Source organism: Dipodomys spectabilis, unplaced genomic scaffold, assembly GCF_019054845.1.
Source record: "Dipodomys spectabilis isolate Male_0828 unplaced genomic scaffold, ASM1905484v1 ptg000373l, whole genome shotgun sequence".
NCBI classification, from domain to species: Eukaryota; Metazoa; Chordata; class Mammalia; order Rodentia; family Heteromyidae; genus Dipodomys; species Dipodomys spectabilis.
The window spans coordinates 1,550,001-1,570,561 of record NW_024871050.1 but is presented as its reverse complement, the minus strand read 5'-3'; the positions used below and the strand labels follow the sequence as shown (position 1 = coordinate 1,570,561).

Below are 20,561 nucleotides of genomic sequence, written 5' to 3'. Positions count from 1 at the left end.
GATAATTTCTTAGAAGGACAGTATACTGTGAACAAGTTTATCCCCTTTATTCTCAATCCTTGCTCCTTGTCTCTCTCAGACAGTATTTGGTGAGTCTCCTTATGCTAGCATCACTTTGCTCTTTCATTTTTAGAGTGAAATCATGCAATATTTGCCTTTCTGAGCTTGACTCATCTTACTCAGTATGATGATCTACACTTCCAATCAACTTCTTGCAAATGATCTAACTTCATTGGATATTAATCTTTTACCATTATAGCTGGTGGGGAATTTCTCATTCTGGCTAATTGTTTCCACTGATATGCATTTGTCAGTTTCTCTTTTATTCCTGAGTATTTAGATCTTAGTCACAGAGTCATTGCTTTTCCAGTATTTTCCCTATGTTTTTCCCTTAGTAGTTTCAAGTTGTACCTTAAGATCTTTGGTGTATTTTGAATAGATCTTTGTACATGAGAGATAAGGATATAGTTTCCATTTTCTGCATGTGTTTAGCCAGTTATTCCAGCACTATTTTTTGAAGAGACTGTCTTTTCTCTGATATAGGTGAGTGTGTATCTGATATTTGTTTAAAACCAAATGGCTGTAGCTATGTGGGTTTATTCTAGATCTTCCATTCAGTTCTATGGGCTTTCATGTCTTTTTGTTCTAGTACCATGCTGTTTTTATTACTAAGACTCTGTAGTACATTTTGAAGTTTGGTATTATGGTATATCAATGTTGCTCTTTTTTGCTCAGGATTATTTTTCTGGTTGGAGTTTCTGTATTTTCATATGACGTGTATATATGTCACATATTTTCATATTTAAGATGGATTTTTCTCTTTCTGAGAAGAATAACAGATTTTGAAGGGAACTCTGACAAGTGTCTAGATTATTTTGGTGGCATAACCATTTTTAAACTATTAATTCTGCAGTGCATGAGCATGGGAGTTCTCTGCCCTCTGCTGTCTTCATCAATTTCTTTCTTCAGTGTTTCATTGTTTCACTTCCTTAGTTAAGTAATTTTTTGAGGTTATTGAAAATGGAATTTGATTCCTGATTACTTTCTCAGTCTTCTTAATATTGGCTTGTTATATAGAAAAGTTACTGATTTCTGTTCATTAATTTTATATCCTGGTACATGACCAAAAATGTTTATCAGACCTAAGAGTTTGTGATTTTGTCTTTTTTTTTTGGTCTCCTTAGGGTCTTTTGCACTTAAGAAATCAGGTAAGATCTTAAATACATTCATAATTCTAGTAAAACAAAAAAAACCTCAAACCTCAAATTAGTAGGTGGAAAGAAAGAAGAAAACTCAGAGCAAAAAAAATTAATGAAATGGAGACCGAAAAATACAAGAATCAGTGAAGGAAAATGTTTGCTCTTTGAAAAAAATTAATAAGCCCTGAGTCAAACTGACCAAAAGAGAGAAAATATCCAAAACTGTATGGTGATTAACCAATTTTGCCAGCACCATATACTGAAGAGGCTGTCTTTCTTCCATTTTATTTTTTAGCTCCCTTATCAAAGATTAGGTGGCTATAGGTCTGTGGGTTCATTTGTGGGTCTTCAGTTCTATTCCAACAGTCCTCAGGTGTGTTCTTGTGCCAGTACCAAGCTGGTTTGATTACTATGGCTTTGTAGTAGTATTTGAAATTTGGTATTGACATTCTTCCAGCACTATTCTTTCTGCTAAGGATTGTTTTTGCTATTTGGGGTCTTTTATTGTTCCATATGAATTTTTGGATTACTTCTATTTTGTTTAAGAATGAGGTTGGGATGTTGATAGGTATTGCATTGAATTTGTAGATAGCCTTTGGCAGTATTGCCATTTTCATGATGTTAATCCTTCCAATCCAGGAACATGGGTTTTTTTTCTTCACTTCCCTAGTTCTGCTTTAATTTCCTTTTTCAGGTTTCTAAAGTTTTCATCATAGAGGTCCTTCACTTCTTTAGTTAACTGCTAGGTATTTTATTTTTGTAGGGCTATTACAAAAAGGGTTGCTTTCCTGATTTCAGCCACATTATTGGCATACAGAAAAGCCATTGATTTTTAGGGTTAATTTTATACCCTGCTACTTTGCCAAAGTTTCAGATCAGTTCAAGTATCTTGGGAGTGGAGTCCATGAGGTGCTTTAAATACAGTATCATGTCATCTGCAAAGAGGGAGAGTTTTACTTCATCTTTCCCTACTTGGATACCCTTTATGTTTGCATCTTGTCTTATTGCTCTAGCAAGGCATTCTAATACTAAATTGAAGAGAAGTGGAGAGAGTGGACTCCTTGTCTTGTTCCTGAATTTAGAGGAAATGGTGTTAGCTTTTTGCCATTACGTATAATGCTGGCTATAAGTTTGTCATACACAGCCTTTATTATGTTGAGGAATGTTCCATGGATTCCTTGTTTTTTCCAAAGCTTTCATCATAAAGGGTTGTGGATCTTGTCAAATGCTTTTTCTGCATCAATTGAGATAATCATGTGGTTCTTATCCTTGCTCTTGTTGATGTGCTGAATTATATTGATTGATTTTGTGTAGATTGAACCAGCTTTGCATCCCTGAAATGAATCCTGTTTGATCATGGTGTATGATTTTTTTTGGATGAGTTGTTGAAGTCGATTGGCCAAAATTTTGTTGAGAAGTTTTGCATCGATGATCACCAAAGAAATGGGTCTATAGTTCTCTTTCTTTGATGAGTCCTGCCTGACTTTAGGATGAGGGTTATGATGGCTTCATAGAGTTTGGTAGTGAGCTTTCACTTTCAATTTCACTGAAGAGTTGGAGTATTGGTGTGAGTTCTGCTTTGAAGGCCTTGTAGAATTCAGCTGTAAATCCATTGTCCTGGGCTTTTCTTGGGTGGGAGGTCTTTTACGGCTATTTCTATTTTGATGCTTGATATGGACCTGCTAAGTTGGTTTAAATCATGTTGGTTTAGTTTGGGCATGTCAATATTTGCTAGAAATTCTTCTATTTCTTCCAGATTCTCAAACTTATTAGCATAAAGGTTTGAAAAGTATTCCTTTATAATGTTCTGAATATTGGTTGTTTCTGTGGTGATGTTTGCATTCTCATCTCTGAGTTTGTTTGTTTGGATGTGTTCTCTTCTTCTTTTGTTATATTTGTAAAATATCTACTTTATTTATTTTTATTTATTTTAAATTTTATTATTAATATGTTTTTTATTGTGAAAATACCATACAAAGGTGTTACAATTACATGAGCAAGATAATGAGTACATTTCTTATCAAGCATTGTTGCCTCCTCCTTTGTTTCCCCTTACACCATCCCTGCCCACCCCCCAAAAAAGTTGTAAAGTTCATTTTTCGACATACCATCTTGTACATCTCATTGTTGGAATGGGTCCGCCTGTATCCCTATTTAAACAATTTTTTTTCCTTCCCCTCCACAAATTATACTAACATTAAATGCAGTGAAAACCGGGGTTATACTGTGGGGGAGGGGCATACAAAGTAACAAAAAAAATCACCTTATAAATATGTTAGAAACAAGAGCAAGAAAGAAAAACCATTTGAGTCTTTATCTTGAGGTTCATTTTGCCTAACATCAACTTATCTGACCTTTTTTGCTTGTCTCAGACATGTACTAGGTATTGCAAATAAGGGAAACCATGTTTCTTTGCTCTTGGATTACTTCAGTTAATATAATTTTTTCCAAGTTTTTCCATTTCCTAACATTCCATTTCCATCATTCTTTTTTTTGGGGGGGGTCTGGTCGTGGGGCCTGAACTCTGGGCCTGGGCGCTGTCCCTCAGCTCTTCAGCTCAAGGCTAGCGCTCTACCACTTGAGCAACAGTGCCACTTCTGGCTTTTTTCTTATGTGGTCTGAGGAATTGAACCCAGGGCCTCATGCATGCAAGGCAAGTCATCTACCACTGAGCCACCTTCCCAGCCCCTTTCATCATTCTTTCTGATGGAGGCATAGAATTCCATTGTGTATATGTACCACATTTTCTTGATCCATTCATCTACTGGGGGGCATCTGGGTTGGTTCCATATCTTAGCTATAGTAAATAATGCTGCAATAAACATAGTTGTGCTTTTTTCTGATAAGATTTGCTAAGGGTCTGTCAATTTTGTTAATTTTTTCAAAGAACCACCTCTTTGTTTTGTTCTTTCTATGGTTTTTTGGACTCTAATTCATTTAATTCTGATTTAATTTTAATTATTTCTTTCCGTCTACTGGATTGGAGTTTAGTTTGCTGCTTTTTTTTCAAGGAGGTTCCGATGTCTCATTAAATTTTTGGTTTCAGATCTCTCCAATTCCTTGGTGTAGGAACTCAGAGCTATAAACTTGCCTCTGAGTACTGCTTTTGCTGTGTCCCAGAGGGGCTGGCAATTTGTGTGCTCATTTTTGTTGAATATCATGAACATTTTAATTGACTTTCTGATCTCTTCCATGACCCACTTGTGGTTCAACAGTGTTCAGCCTCCATGTGTTACAGAATTTACTTTGGTGGCTTTTGGTGTTGAGTTCTAATGTTTTGATCCGAGGTTTCACTGTTGAGTTTTTGCCAGTTGGTCTATCCAGCGGGAATAGTGGTGAGTTAAAGTCCCCAACAATTAATGCCTTTGGATCTATGTGAGCTTTTAGGGAAAGTAGTTTTTCTTGGATTATCTGCTACTATTTTATTGTATATATTTTCTATGTCTTAGCTTAGACCTCTTCTCTTTTGTCTATACCTATGATTCATAGATTTGATATTTTATTGGTGTCCTAGAGGTCTTACATGTTCTGTCCATATTTTCTTAGTTTCTTAGTTTTCCTTTGTCTTTGTCTAACTGATCTATTCCTTTACTTTATTTTTTTTATCTCATTTGAAGCTATAATGTCAATGTGACAGTGCAGTGGCTAAGTTAAAGGTGCTTATTAGCCAAAATAGTTAACCCTTCTCTTGTAGAAGGGTTAGTTATCTGTTTCTGGACTGTTTTCTCTATAGAAAGCTTTCCTTTGTGTATTTGGAGGTCCTGCGGGGAGCTTTGCAGGCTCTGAACTCAGCAGATTCCAACTGGATCCACATACTCCTCAATGTTATTTCTAGGGCAGCAAGTATCCACACCTTATGGTGCAATCAGAGTCAAGAGAACAAGGAGAACACTGAATTTTCTACTGGTGGGAGAATTGAGGAATTTAGTTGCTTTACCTGCTAGTCTCAATGTTTGCAGACCCTTTTACCTTCCAGTTGTAAAAAAAGGAGGCAATAGAAGGTTTATAATTCAGATTGTCTGAATATAATTCAGATGATGACTGTAAGCAAACACAAGCCAGAATGTAGTTCCTAGGTGTGTTCTTAGTGCTTTCAGGCCCTGCTGTACAACTGACTCTCCTCATGATGGTATCTTCAGTTTCGAGGAACATTGTAATTATCTTAAGACATCCTAAAAACATGACTGGAAAGGGCTAAAGGCTCCCAGATAAATGGAACACTGAATGATTTTTCTTAATAACGAGGGAGAACTTTCGAATTTCTGAATATAGCCTTGGAGAAAGGAGGTAAGGAGATCCCTAGGGATAAGAGGCAGCACACTCTTCATGGCAGAGGAGGGAAAGGAGAGGTGGAATAAAAGTACAAAAGATAATACTAATTCTTTTTATAATATCTACCACTGATTTTAAAAGTACATTCTTGCGTGATATTAACACTTTGTTATCATTTTGTAGAAATGTTATTACACCCCAGCCAATAGGTTACCCAGCATTCTTATCCCAGGACCTGAATGTTACTGTTGGAACTCAAACTGATAAGAAACATTCCATCCAGACACCTACAGTGCAACTAGAAAAGCTTCAGCAACAGCCCCGGGAAAGGTAATGCACATTTTATTTCTTTGTATTCTTGTTTCATAACTTAATTTCTTCCTCTGGGCCATTGTTTTTCCATTGGCCCAGCAATATTGATTGTGATGATGCTTCATGCGTTCATAGATTATTTCTTAGCAAATTTAAGTGTTTTGTTCAATAGAAATCAATGTTTTGTTAAGAATAGAAGTGAAAACTCATAAGGAAGACAACATAACTGTTGCTATCTTTACTCAACAATGTACTGCATAGTTTCATGCTTATTTTTGTGTTTCTCACTCTTTTTCTCCATGTTTCAATCTGAATATTTCCTTTGGACTTTCTCTTGTTCACTTATGTTTTGTTTCTAATCTGCTGTTAAACTAGTTGACTTCTTAATTTGTTATTTTCTTTCTCAGCTAATGGATTTTCCACTTGTATAGATTATAGATATTTCTCTATCAAAAATCTTTAGCTTTGCCTTCTAGTCTTTTGAACATATTAATCATTGTACTAGCCAGCATAGATCACTACAAAATACAACTCAGGTACCTTTAACCTTAGATATTTATTTCTCACAGTTGGGAAGAGGAGAGGAGAGATGAGAGAAGAGAATTCCTGGGGCTTGAACTCAGCCTGGCACTGTCTCTGAGTTTGCTTTTTTTCCCCCTCCTCAAGGTTAGCACTCTACTACTTGAGCAACAGCTCCACTTTCAGATTTTTGTTTTGTTTTGTGATGGCCTAGTGCCATCAGGGCCTAGGCACTATCCCTGAGCTATTTTAATCAAGGCTAGCACTCTTACCACTTGAATCACAGCTCCATTTCTGGTTTGTTGAGGTTAATTTGGAGATAAGAGTGGCATAGACTTTCCTGCTCAAGCTGGCTTTGAACCATGACCCTCAGATCTCAGCCTCATGAGTAGGTAGTAGTTAATTGGAAATAAGAGTCTCACAGATTTTCCTGCCCAGGCTGGCAATCCTTAAACTCCTGTCCTCAGATCTCAGCCTCCTGAATAGCATCAGCTATTAGTGCCCAGCCTAATTCCCTTTTGTATCTTATCTTATATGGACACTAATCCCATTTGTGAGGGCTTCACTCTCAACCTCCCAACAGTCTCACATCCAAATATGATTACAAAGAAGATTCAAGGCTTCAATTTATGAATTCAGAGGGATGCAAAATAGGAATCATTGCTGTTTTAAAGCATATGGGTTTAATGGGTTCATTACCTGGATATGGTATAATTCTGTTCCTATTGTTGCCTTTTCCTCTTGCTTTTTGGTCAAGCCTTAAATCTCTTATTCTTGAATGGGTACTTGTTTTCACTGTGTGCCAGACATTGTAACTGAAGAGTTATAGAACTCATTGGAAGCTCTGGACTATGTACATACTTAGAGGGCATGCATTTGCATTGGCTGCCAGCTATGCTCAGAGTACCAGCAATTTCAAGTCATTTCAATGTAATTGAGATTGATATTGAAATAAAAAATCAAATGTCATTTGCAGGAACATGGATAGAGCTGGAGATCATCATATTTATATTGAATGAGATAAGCCAAGCTCAAAAAGCCAAATAGCACACATTCTTGCTTATTTGTAGAATAATAAACCTAAGATAGTCATGTACATAGATATGTACATACTTATATGTTTCTAAGTTATAAACATAAATACATATTTATATAAACATAGGCAGATATTTATATACATACAATAACTGTAACTGGGGGACTCTTTAGTGGTGATGAGAGTTAGAGGGAAAGAAAATGATGGAAGATGAGTGCCTGTGCCCCTTGACTCATACCTGTAATCCTAGTTATTCAGGAGGCTGGCCCTAGAGGACTACTGTTCAAAACAGCCTGGGGAGAAAAGGTATGGAACTCCATCTCAAATTAACCACCCAAATACCCAGCTGGAGACATGACTCAAGTAGAAGAGATATGAGTAAGCAAGTCAAGTGAGAGTGAGGCACCCAAGGACTTAAGGTAGATGTATTCTTAGTTTTGAGGTGCCATGCAAATAGCCATAGTGGTCACACTAGTTAGTTTACATTCCCATCAACAGTGTAAGAGTTCCTTTTCCCCAATTCTCAACAGTATTTCTTTCTGTTTATTTGCTTGATGATTACCATTGTGACTGGTGAAATGGAATCTGTGTAGTTTTGGTTTGTATTTCTTTCATGGCTAAAGATATTAAACATTTTTCCATAGATTATTAGACATTAGTCTTTTTATGGTCCGAATATTAATCCTTTTTTGAATAGTTGTCAATGATTTTTTTCTTCCGTTCCATAGCTTGTCTCTTAGTTCTGGTAATTGTTAGTTATGCAGAAACTTTTTAACTTGCCAGTTCTTGCTCTTATTTTCTGGACAATTAGGATCCTATTAATTACTTGTGTCTCTGTATTCTGGAGTTTCCCCAATGTTTTCCTGTAGCAGAGTCAAAATTTTAAGTTTTACATTAAGATCTTTGGTCCACTTGGATTTGGCTTTTTAATATAAGGTGAGAGATTGGGATTTAGTTTCAGTCTCCTTCATGTAGATAAACAGTTTTCCCAGTGTCATTTGTTGAAGAGGCTATTTTGGCTCCTTTATAGATAATTAGATGGCTGTAACTATGTGGTTTTAATTCTGAGTCTTCTGTTCTGTCCATTGGTCTTCATATCTGCTTCTGTATCAGTGTCAGGCTGTTTTTGTTACTGAAATATGTAGTACAGAATATGTACAAATTATATTGTAGTATACTTTGAAGTCCCGTTTTGTCATACTGGGCCCAGCATTTCTCCTCCCACTTAGGATTACTTTTTGCTATTTGAGGTCTTTTGTGCTTCTGCACACATCTTAAGATTGATTTTTCTTCTATTTCTGCAAAGAGTGAACGTGGAATTTTGATGGTCTTTGTGTTGAATCTGTAGATTATGTTCAGTGGTATGACCATTTTAATAACTACTAATTCTGCCAATCATGAACATGGGAGATCTTTCCATCTTATAGTGTGGTTTTTTTTTGTCTTACTATTTTATCTAAACACACTGGTCAACAGTAAAAATGACTAAAGTGGATCTCTTTGTTTTATTCGTGGTCTTTATTTTTCTCTTTGGTACTGGTGATTGGAGCCTTGTTAGGCCCGCACTCTACCACTGAGCCACACATCTAACCCCTTTAACAATCAAGAGCATTATTTAATGAGTCTCCTTATGGGTGTCTAGTAGTACCTATATTTATTCCATTCTGTTCCTAGTTGGTTTTTTTTAAGATTTAACAAGAATTTGTCAATTTGTTTACAAGATAAAATAGGGAGATAAACAAAAAGAACACTTCCTGATCCCCACACAGAAAATGGGAGTTAAAGACTGAAATGTTTTTGTTTTCAAGTCCTAAATACTGATTTTGGTGAAATGCTTTACCATGTTCAATCACCTAAATTATATTTAATTTATATTATCTTTTCTTTTGTTTTGCCAGTCCTGGGGCTTGAACTCTGGGCCTGGGCACTGTCCCTGAGCTTCTTTTGCTCAAGGCTAGTGCTCTACCACTTGAGCCACAGCACAATTTCCAGTGTTTTCTGTGGTTTTATTTGAGAGAAGAATCTCAAGGAGTCTCCTGCCTGGACTGGCTTTGAACCATAATCCTCAGATGTTAGCCTCCTGAGTAGCTAGGATTATAGGCATGAGCCACTTAGCACTCAGCTTAATTTATATTTTCTAATGTTAATGTCAAAATATCTGGGCTGGGAATGTGTCATAGTGCTTGCCTAGCATGCACTGGGTTTGATTCCTCAATACCACAGAAAAAGCCAGAAGTGGTGCTGTGCTTCAAATGGTGGTAGAGTGTTAGCCTTGAGCAAAAGAAGCTCAGAGACAGTGCCTAGGCCCTGAGTTCAAGCCCCAGGACCGCAAAAAACAAAAACAAAAAACCAAACCCCCCAAATATCTTTAGATTCCTGAGATGAAGACATTTTGCATATGATATATTATCTTTTCTATATTTTCTTGAATTGTTCTAAAATTATACATTACCTGTAGTCTTTGTATCTATATTTATTAATAAGATTGTAAATTTTTCCTTTTTGTAATGTCTTTGCTGGGTTTTATTTTATTTTTTGTTATTTTTGTCTACACTATGGTTTGAACTCAAGGCCTCATCCTACTTGCTTATTTGGTGCTCTTGTCACTTGAGATATACGTCCAGCCCAGCTTTTTGCTGATTATTTTGGAGACAGAGCCTCATGTGCTTTTCTGCCTAGGGTAGCATCTGAGATCTTCTCAGTCACCACTTCCTGTAGCTTGGACTATAGGCATGAGATGCTATTACCACGCTGTTTGTTTTTTTTATTAAAAAAAATTTTTTTTTACTTTATTCCTAGTCCTGGGGCTTGAACTCAGGACCTAGGCACTCTCCCTGAGCTCCTTTTGCTCAAGGCTAGCACTCTACTACTTGAGCCACAGAACCACTTCTAGCTTTTTCTGTTTATGTGGTACTGAGGAATTGAACACAGGGCTTCATGAATGCTAAGCAAACAAGCACTCTACTAGGAAGCCACATTCCCAGCCCTGTTTTTATTTTTTAACTAGTATCAATTTATACAAGAAAGTTTCATTTTTATATGTTCATATATTCATACAATGTACATTGATCAGACTCATACTTCCTATCACTCTCTGTCATACTTCTTATCCCCTTCCCAAAACATTCTCAATAAACTTTATTGTTCTGTTTTTATAAATGAACCATGACACACAGTTCAAAATACTTAGAACAATATATATCAAATAATTTCTGAAACATGTTCAGATAGATTAATGATAATCTGGCGTTACCTACATATTTATGATTCACTTTGAGAAATATAATACCACTAGTGTAAGAAATGTGTTTATGTCTTTATGAAACTACATCTATCTCCATAACAATCCTAGGCAACAAGCACTGTCATTTTTCTTAGCATTTTTATTCATCTCCTTTGATTCTCTAGAACTTTGAATAAGTGGGTTGTACTGTGTTATTACCCTGTAAACAATACCATTCATATTATTCTGTTACTTAGTTCTTATTTCATTTCCGCAACAAATCACTTTCTTTAGGCTGAAAAAAATGAAATCGATGTATAGAAACATGCAAACATGGACAGAAAAAGCTGCCTATTTAGAAAGCATCATTAACCCCAAAATGGAGACTAAAGATTCTAAGGTAATTGACATCATACATTTTTCCCATGTGCATGTATAATTTTTTAAAAGAAAGATTATGATAATTGAAGTGATGATCAAATATAGCTTGTTTAGGTTATTTTTGCTGTTGAGCTTTATGAAGAGTTCTGCCATGAATATTCTTTTGTTCCTTTTCTGTGTTTAGAAAGTTAGCATGCCTGGCAAATTTGAAAGCTGGACTCATATATTAGAGGAGCCTGAAACTAGAACATTAGGTAAGAAACAAATTAGATTTTTGTTAATTTTAAGATAATTAAAATTAGATGGGTTTTGTTTTTGAGAAAATACATATTCCTTAAAAGTTTTAATATATTAAATTTACTTTATAGCCTTCCAAAAAAGGCTTACACTTTATTAAGACTTCAAGAAAATTAATGTTTTAGTCCTTTAAAGATGAGGAAAAAGTATTAAATGTTGATTATGCTCTGATCATCTTTATTATGTAGTGGGATGTGAAATAAAAAATATGGATGGAGAAGTGGGAAGGAAAATGAAATAAGTATTGAATTTGAGAACATGACACAAATTATTAGAAAGATATTTAATTAATACATAAAAGAATGAGGCAAGTCAGTCTTTAGCTTCCCTTTCCTTTGAGAGCTAAGTACTGCGATACTACAGAGTTTTGAAAAAAAAAGAAGTTGCAGCTCAGGATGTCTTGAGACACCTGACTACAGTGGCTGAGAGTAAGTTGGCCACAAGAAACTCATAGAGAAGGAGAGGATTTTGACATGGGAGAGCTGAAAGTTAACAGAGGCCCAGAAGGAAAATGCACAGTGGTCTCAGCAGCTTGGTTCTGTCCTATGAGAGCAGTTTCATTGTCATTCAGGGTCATTTTAGAAAGAATGATCCTAGTCTTGGCAAAGGACTCAGGTTATAGGAGCTCAGATTACAGGTGCTCAAATTACGGGTATGGAGGCCTATAAGGTAGGTTTTGAGACTGACCCATGGCAGGGTAGTAGTAGTGAGGGCGGTAGGGGTGATGGGGAGAAGTTTTAACTTGGTGAGGCAAGAGCTCTGAGTAGAGCTTGGGAACCAGAAAAAAGTGTAATGAGTGGTGATACTACTCCAGTTATTATTTTTTTAATGGTTTTGTTGTTGTTGCCAGTACGGGGCTTGAGCCTTTTCAGCTTAAGGCTCATGCTCTACCCCTTGAGTCACAGCTCTACTTCTAGATTTTTGGTGATTAATTTGGAGATCAGAGTCTCACAGATTTTCCTGCTCCAACTGGCTTTCAACAATCATCCCTAGATCTAAGCCTCCTGAGTAGCTAAGATAACAGAAGTGACCCACAGGCACCCAACTCTTACTCCAGTTTGTTGTAAGGGAACTCAGTGACAAAAAAAAATAGAGAAGCCACATTTTGAGAGGTCGAATTGGGAGTCGTTAGTGGAGAGCTGGCATCTGCAGGTGGATTCCTGTCTCAAAAACCTGCAGCCCAGTACAGAGCTCGAACCAAGCTTTTAAAGATAAAAACCGCATGCTTGGGTAGGGGCACTCAAGCCCAACACAAGCAGACTGTAAACACTGCACAAGGAGCAGGGCTTTTCCTGGGACTAAAGAACATGATGCAGCTGTTTTTTTTTTTTTTTTGGTCCAGTCGTGGGGCCTGAACTCTGGGCCTGGGCACTGTCCCTCAGCTCTTCAGCTCAAGGCTAGCGCTCTACCACTTGAGCCACAGCACCACTTCCGGCTTTTTTCTTTTTGCTTATGTGGTGCTGAGGAATCGAACCCAGGGCCTCTGGCTTGCAAGGCAAGCACTCTACCACTGAGCCACCTTCCCAGCCCGCAGCTGATATTTTTTGAAGCAGGAATTTCCCAGCCTCCCTAGAGCTAATAAGCATCTGCAATTTAATGGGTAACTTGTCTCACTTCTAGGCCTTTGAAGCTGGGTGGAAAACCCCTATCACCCAGCTAGGTGCCAGGATGGCTTGTGAGAACAAAGTGCTATTACACAGCCCCAGTCTCCTTACTTCAAGTTTTATTGCTGAAGGTTATTTCAGAAATTAAATGTAAGTCCTCTGCTGGCAGCGATTAAGCTGAGAATTTCAAGCTATGCTGGGCTTTACAGTTGGTGATCTCCCTGTCTGGAATAACTCCCAGGGCCCTGAGAATCACCAGAAATAACACAAACTTGAAGAGCCTTCAGCATCCAGGAGCTATCTGCAGGCTAGTATGGCTTTCTGCCAGCTAGAATGGAGAGATCTGAGCACAGCACCTGGGACCCCAGACTCATGTGATATTCTAAAGCCTCTTTCCTCTATAAAGTGAACTGTTGTATGGGTCTAAAAGAACTGAGACATGTAGCCAGAGCACCTGAGTTCCTCACTTGACAGCCACTGGTGCAGACCTTAGTGCACATGTTGGGCACTTTCTAGGGGCTGCACATGTGCTGTCCCAAGGAGCAGAAATGGTAGCTGTACAACAAATAAAAATTGTCCTAGACTATAGGCTAACAACTTATGTATAAGTAGCAGTGTCTTTCAGTACACAAAGAAAAGCTCCTAAATTGGCTACAACACAGAAGTGGATAACTGACCAGCTTGTTCTCAACTCATACAAAACACTAAACCCTATACTGAAGAAAATACAAGAGACTCCAGTTAGTTCTCTGTTTGAACATTACTGCAGGATTAGATCTGGTATTCTGAGCATACATGCAAAAGTTTGGCAACTAGGCTATCCCCTTGCCCAGGTGTGAAAACTATACTATAGTTCTCCCATTACATAGTTCTGCTTGGACACTGAGAATACTTTAACTACAAGTCTACAGATTATTAAGACTACACAACAGCTTGACCTCAGATGCCTAAATTTCAACAAACAGATGCAAGAAATATGTAAAACACTTAGGCAACATGACACCTTCAAAGGTCAGCAATCCTATAGTAACAAACATTAAAAATAGTATAAAAGAAAGTCTAAAGAATTTAAAACATATTTATAAAAATGATTGATGAAATGAAGGACAGCATAAAAAGCTGAATGAATTCAAGCAGAATGCATATAAGCAGCTGAGCAAGCAAGGAAACCATGCAGGTTATGAAAGGAATTCAATAAAGACACAGAAATCCTTAAAATTTTTTTGAATTGAAATTCTGGAAATAAAAATCTCAATAAGGTAAATTTCTGTGGAAAATCTCCTAGAATAGACTGAATTGGAAACAGAATAATAGGGCTCAGATACAAAGGTAGAAGGTATTAGAACAACCAGATAAAGAAAAAGGAAAGAAGTGTGAATGGAGCATGCTAGACCTCTGGGACATTAGTGAAAGACTAAACCTGTGTATTATAGGCACAAAAGACAAAATAGGAACTTAAAGGGATAGAAAACATTCAATAAGTTAATAGGAGAAGATTCCCCAAATCTTAAGAAACATCAGTTCCGGTACAGAAAACTTTTAGAACACTCAACAGAAAGGAACAATTCCAAGACATATTATAGTTAAAACAATAAATGTAAAGCACAAGTGTAACACAAGTGGTTGAGTAGGTACTTGACCTAATAAAACACTGAGTTTAGATACCAGTAAAGAAGCAAAAACAGAAAAAAGGAAAGAAAAATTCAGGGAAAAGGAAAGAAAAATTCAGGGAAAAGGAACCCTTACATGATGATGTTTGAAATGTAAAATGGTCTAATTTAGTACAAAGGATCTCTGTGTGTGTGTGTGTGTGTGTGTGTGTGTGTGTGTGTGTGTGTGTGTGTGTGTGAATGAAAATATAATGAAATCTATTATTTAAAATTAACTAAAAAATTAATTAAAAATGATTTAAGAATCATAATGAGATACACCATACTTGTTAGGATGGCTACTAACAAAGATTCAAATGATAACATATAGATGAGGATGTGATGAAACTGGAACTCTTGGAAACTGTTGGTAGGAATACAAAATAGACACTTTAGAAAATAGCACATAGGTTACTAAAGAAAGTGACAAATAGGCCCGGTGCCGGTGGCTCATGCCTGTAATCCTAGCTACTCAGGAGGCTGAGATCTGAGGATCGAGGTTCAAAGCTAGCCTGGGCAGGAGAGACTGTGAGACTCTTAGCTCAAACCACTCAGAAAGCCAGAAGTGGTACTGTGGCTCAAGTGGTAGAGCACTACCCTTGAGCTGAAGAGTGGAGGGCACAGCACCCAAGCCCAGAGTTCAAGCCCCACGACCGACTAAAAAAAAAAAAAAAAGAAAGTGACAAATAGCAATCTTAACACTTCATACATAGTCTCATGTTTTCATCATGCTTGTTCATTAACTACTACTTTTATTTCTTTGAGACTCATCAGCCTGTTTTTAGTGTCATATTTATGTTTGAGTAAATGCTTTAAGTTACTCTTCATTGAATGTATACGCATACAAATAATGTGTGCAAAAAACCATAAAACTTAAACATTAAAAATTTTTTTTTAAACAGATGTTCCTGTTATATACAAGACATCTGAAACTACTGCAGCTGAGGTAAGGGAACTTAGAAGAGAAAGTGTAGTAGCCATTGTTCTATGGAAGAGAAAAAAATACATAAATGGAAATTTTAAAACATTCAAAAAGTATTCATGTATTTCATATTTTTTCTATTATATCTACACTATTACACATTTTTATTGTCTTTAAGTAGTTGTACAAAGTACAACTTCAACACATCAGTTTGAGTACAAGCCATCTTGCTCACCCCTTCCATCATTCTTCCCCTATCTATCCCAAACACAATTACCTCAAGTTATATGGTTCCATATTCACATTCACACATTGAATATTATGACTCTATTTACTTAGCCTTCCTCTCTCCATTACAGTTTTTAGAGTAGAATTACATTCTGGAAAGAGACTTCAGCATAGAATAGTAACATTTTAAAATTCGTGTGAAGGGCTAGCGGCATGGCCAAAGTGGTAAAGCACTAGCTGAGCAAGCAAATTGAAGTTCCTGAGTTCAAATCCCAGTACCAACAAAACAAAAACAAAACAAGAATGCATGTGAAAATGGGGGAGCAAAAGGTACTGAAGAGAAAATAAGAAAAAAAATACAAAATTCTACATAAGGCCTTCAGGTGGATGCCATAGACCTCACCCTATTCTTGTCCCTTTCTCACCAAAAACTTCTTATTTATTCATGTTGTAAACTTAGCACATGTAACAATGTCATGTATTTCAAAATAAAGATCTAATTTATTCATGTTGTAAACTTAGCACATGTAACAATGTCATGTATTTCAAAATAAAGATCAGTAAAAAAGGGAATTCATCTAATATAGTTTGCTTTTCTGCTAATTTTATAGGCTATATCCATTTAATTAAGCAGTGGATTTCCATATAAACCAACAAAGATTAAACATTTTTTTCCTGTTGCTTGACAAATAGTACTTAAATATTTCCATCCTAGGCTCAGTGGTTCCGAAATCAATATCTATGTTTTCCCCAGCTCAAGATGAGGGAAAAAAGACAATAAAAAGAATTTTTCACAAAGCAAATTTATTTAGCTTAAAAATGTATATTTTTAAAAAAAATTATTCTTTGGAACATATTATTAAAATGTCATTCATTTGATTATATGATTGGGATTTTGTCATTTGTTCTTAGTGTTATTTTGTTATTAAAATTTCCTTTCTTTCATGACATGTCTGTAATAGTGTAACATTAAAATGTCATACCCTAGATTTTTTTAAAAAGATGTTATAAGATCCAGATATATAAAAACTACTGCTTTATAAGCAGTGTCTTACAAACATTAGTCATTTTTGTGGGTCATATTCTGTGATTTCAGGCAAATGAAGACTTTCTCACTGTATTATCATTACAGAATATAGTAATTTACAAATATCAATGGTTATATGATAAAGAATATGGGTAAATTGACTTTAGCTTATTAATTTTAAATACTGCCTACTGAGTAGTGACTGTTAGCTTACTTTATTTCTGTATTTTATAGCTGCTAGATTACAGTGATAAAAGACTGATTATACCAACATTTGCCATATTAGATGTTCAATTGTTGTTTTTCCTAAAAATGATAAACCAACACCTTCATATGCACATTCCTACCCACAGGTTTCATTCCCCACTGTCCCTATCCTGGAAATAACACAAGATGACGAAGTAATACCATTAGGATATGAAACAGAAGCCATGCCGGAGGAAAATGAGATAAAAGTGTCTGCACTTCCATCAGGAGGACATTTGAAAGCTCCACAGCTATGCATTTATACAGATACACCAGGCTCATCTCAACCAGAGGTAAAATTGAACAGTTTCTGTATAAATCCTGAGAAAATAAGGAGGAGGAAATTAAATTCAACTGCAGTATAAACTAGGTGTCAGAGCTACTGTTTAAACTTAGTTGAAAGGAAGAGCGTGAGCTCATTTTCCTGCTATTTGAAATAAAAAGTAGCTTCAGAGCCAAGATCCAAAAGAAGACTTCACTTGAACTAAAGATGTTTACCTTCACATTAGAAATATAAGAGGAAAAAATTTATTTTAAAACAATTAAATACAAATAAATTGAATATTTATTCACATGTCTCCAGTAAAAGTTTGTCTAAGTATGTTCACTATTCCTTTCCTATTTATAGTGATGTATGAGGTAACAGTCTTTGAAGAAAACACACAGTGACACAAGATGCCAGTAATAAGAATTAGCCTCTGAGATTTGTGTAAAAAAATCCAGTTGTAAGTGCAACAATACCAACATACAAATCCAAATGAAACATAAAAGCCTGATAAATTATTTAGGTGAAACGCTTTTAAGGTCTTTTATTACAGGAAATTATGTATGGTCTCCTTATTATAAACAAATAGACTTTATTAAAGTTAGAACAATTTGAATATAAATATAAAGTACCCCAGAAAAGCCTTTTTCAAAATGAGAAAGAAGCAAAAATCTCCTCTGATATATTCATCTCATTTGAATCACTGTTGCATATAGTTCTCTAAAAAAACGGTGCAACCTGGGTACTGGTGACCCACACCTACAACCCTAGCTACTCAGGAGGATGAGATCTGAGGACCGAGTCTGAAGCCAGTCCAGTCGGGAAAGTCAGGAGACTCCTGTCTCAGTTAATCACCAAAAGATCTGAAAGTGGAGCTGTGTCTCAAGCAGTAGAGCAAAACAGCTCAGGAACAGTGCCCAGGCCTTTGAGTTCAAGGTCAGAACGAACAAAACAAAGGCAGTGCAAATGGGTTAAGATTTGATTTCTGAGTAAAACTAAAACTAGCTTGGGCACCTAAACCTCTAGATCTCCAAACCTATTTCATCATCCTTTGAATGGTTTCTGGCCAGGTCATTTCTAAATTTTCTTCAAATTTTCAAAAGATACAATTTTATTAACTCTAGGGAATTGCCTAAGATCTTAAGTAATGCAAACAAAAAGAATAAATAATGCTTTTGTATTTAGTGAACGTGAAAGTAATACAGAAAACTTAGAGCATGAAGAGAAACGAAAGAAAATAAAAGCTATATTTACTGCCACATTTAACTATTTCACTTTTCAATTGAATGCATCTTATTCAAAGGGTTTCATTGTGATATTTCCATATGTACATGTGCATTCAGTTATAGTGACTCCTTTATTACTCTATCTATTATTTTGCCGAACCTTGATTTTGCCCTTCTAAGGAATTATACTATTGGAATCTCCCATGGTTTTTTTTAAATTTCAGTTATTATTTTTGTATATACTTGCATAGCACCCAACATACTTACTTAGGAGTTTTTGAGACTATTGTCATAGAATTGTTTTCCTAGTTCCTTTTTCAGCCTGCTCATTGTTGCTACATAGAAAAACTATAGATTTTTATATGTTATTATTGCATCTTACCACTTTGTTGCATTTATCAGATCAAAAAGGATTTTTGGTATTATTTTTAGAGTCCAAGTATAAAATTATGCTTTCTACACATATGAATGCTTTGATGTCCTCCTTTCCTATTTGTACCCCTTTTATTTCTTTCTCATTAGTATGGCTAAGGTTTCAAGAACTATATTTAATATTTATTAATAACTATTTTATGTTTGATAAAAATATAGGCTGGACATCCTCAAATTGTTCCTGATTTTAGAGGAAGTGCTTTATATTTTTGCCTATTCAGTGTATTATTGGCTATGATTTTGTCATATATACCTTTTATTATGTATAGCCTAGTTTCTTAGTTTATTCCTAGTTTATTCTTAGTTTATTCCTAGTTTCTTCAAGGATTTTATTTTGAGAGGATGTTGAATTTTGTCAAAGACTTTTAATCATCTATTAAGATGATCATGTATTACTTGTTCTCATTCTATTTATGTGCTATATTTATTGATTTATGTATATTGAACCATCTTTGCATTGCTGGAATGAAACCAACTTGTGATGTTTTAATGTGTTTTTGAACTCTGTTTACAAGTATTATATTGAGTTTTTTTGTGTTTATGTTCATTAAGGAGATTGAGCTTGCCTACTTTGTATGTTTTATCTCATTCTAGTATTAGGATAATGCTAGCTCTACAGCATGGGTTTCATGGTGTTCCTTTCCTATCTATTTTATGTAATACTTTGAGAAGCACTAGTGGTAGTTCTCGTTAAAGGTCTGGTAAAATTCATGAATCTGTGTAGTCCTAAGACAATTACTAAAGAAATTCTTTATTGCTTCTTCAAATGTATTGCTTATTATTTTTTTAAGATACACATTTTATTCTCAGAATTAAACCTCCTATATCATGTATCCAGGTTTGTTAATAAACCTTTAAATTTTTCTTCTATCAGCAAACTAATAAGTTGGAGAATATGAATTCATTCACTTCCCAAAATGTATTGCTTAATTTTGATCTGTTTAATTTTGGTAAATCACCTGTGTCTATTGATTTCTTTGGATCTTTTCTAGGTTTTTTTTTTTTTTTTGGTGTATTGTTTAAAAATATTTCCTGAATTTCATTTTTTTGTATTATCTCCCTTTTTGTCTCTAATTTTATTTAAATCTCTTTCTTCTGGACAGTCTTGCTAAGGAATTATCAATATGGCTTATCTTTTCAAAGAACAAACTTTATTTCATTGATTCTTTGTTTTTTAACCTGTATTAATTAATTCTATCATGGTGTTTATTATTTTCATCTACAGATTTTTCATCTGACTTCTTCTTGATTTCCTAAGATCTTGAAGTTTATCATATTATATATTTGAGATTATTCTGATTTTAATGTAGGCCTTCATAACTATAAAGTTACTATTTTTGCCAGTCCTGGGGCTTGAACTCAGAGCCTCGGTATTGTCCTGAGCTTGTTTTTTTTTTTTTCTTTCTTTCTTTTTCTCAAAGCTAGCACTCTACTACTTGAGCCACAGTGCCACTTGTGGCTTTTTCTGTTTTTGTGGTACTAAGAAATTGAATCTAGGGCTTCAGCCATGCTAGGCAAGCACTCTACCATTAAGCTACCTTCCCAGCCCTAAAGTTAAATTTAACACTGCCTTTTCTATGTCCCAAAGGTTCTGTTGAGTTTCTAATTTCCTTTTGCTTCTAAGAGTTTTACATTTGCTACCTGATTTCTTTATTGACCCACTGACCTGCAAGTGTGTTGTTTAATCTCCCTGTTTTTATGTATTTTTTGTAATTTCTCTTGT

General features: G+C 35.5%; 1 protein-coding gene across 1 annotated transcript in view; it reads left to right on the top strand.

Annotated features, from left to right (window-relative positions):
* C2cd6 (C2 calcium dependent domain containing 6) overlaps positions 1-20,561 on the top strand; it is a 74,244-nt gene that overhangs the window by 22,036 nt on the left and 31,647 nt on the right. The window contains 5 exon segments of the mRNA XM_042666994.1: positions 5,655-5,801; positions 10,856-10,961; positions 12,474-12,501; positions 15,395-15,438; positions 17,023-17,208. Coding sequence (XP_042522928.1) covers positions 5,655-5,801; positions 10,856-10,961; positions 12,474-12,501; positions 15,395-15,438; positions 17,023-17,208 — 511 coding nt within the window.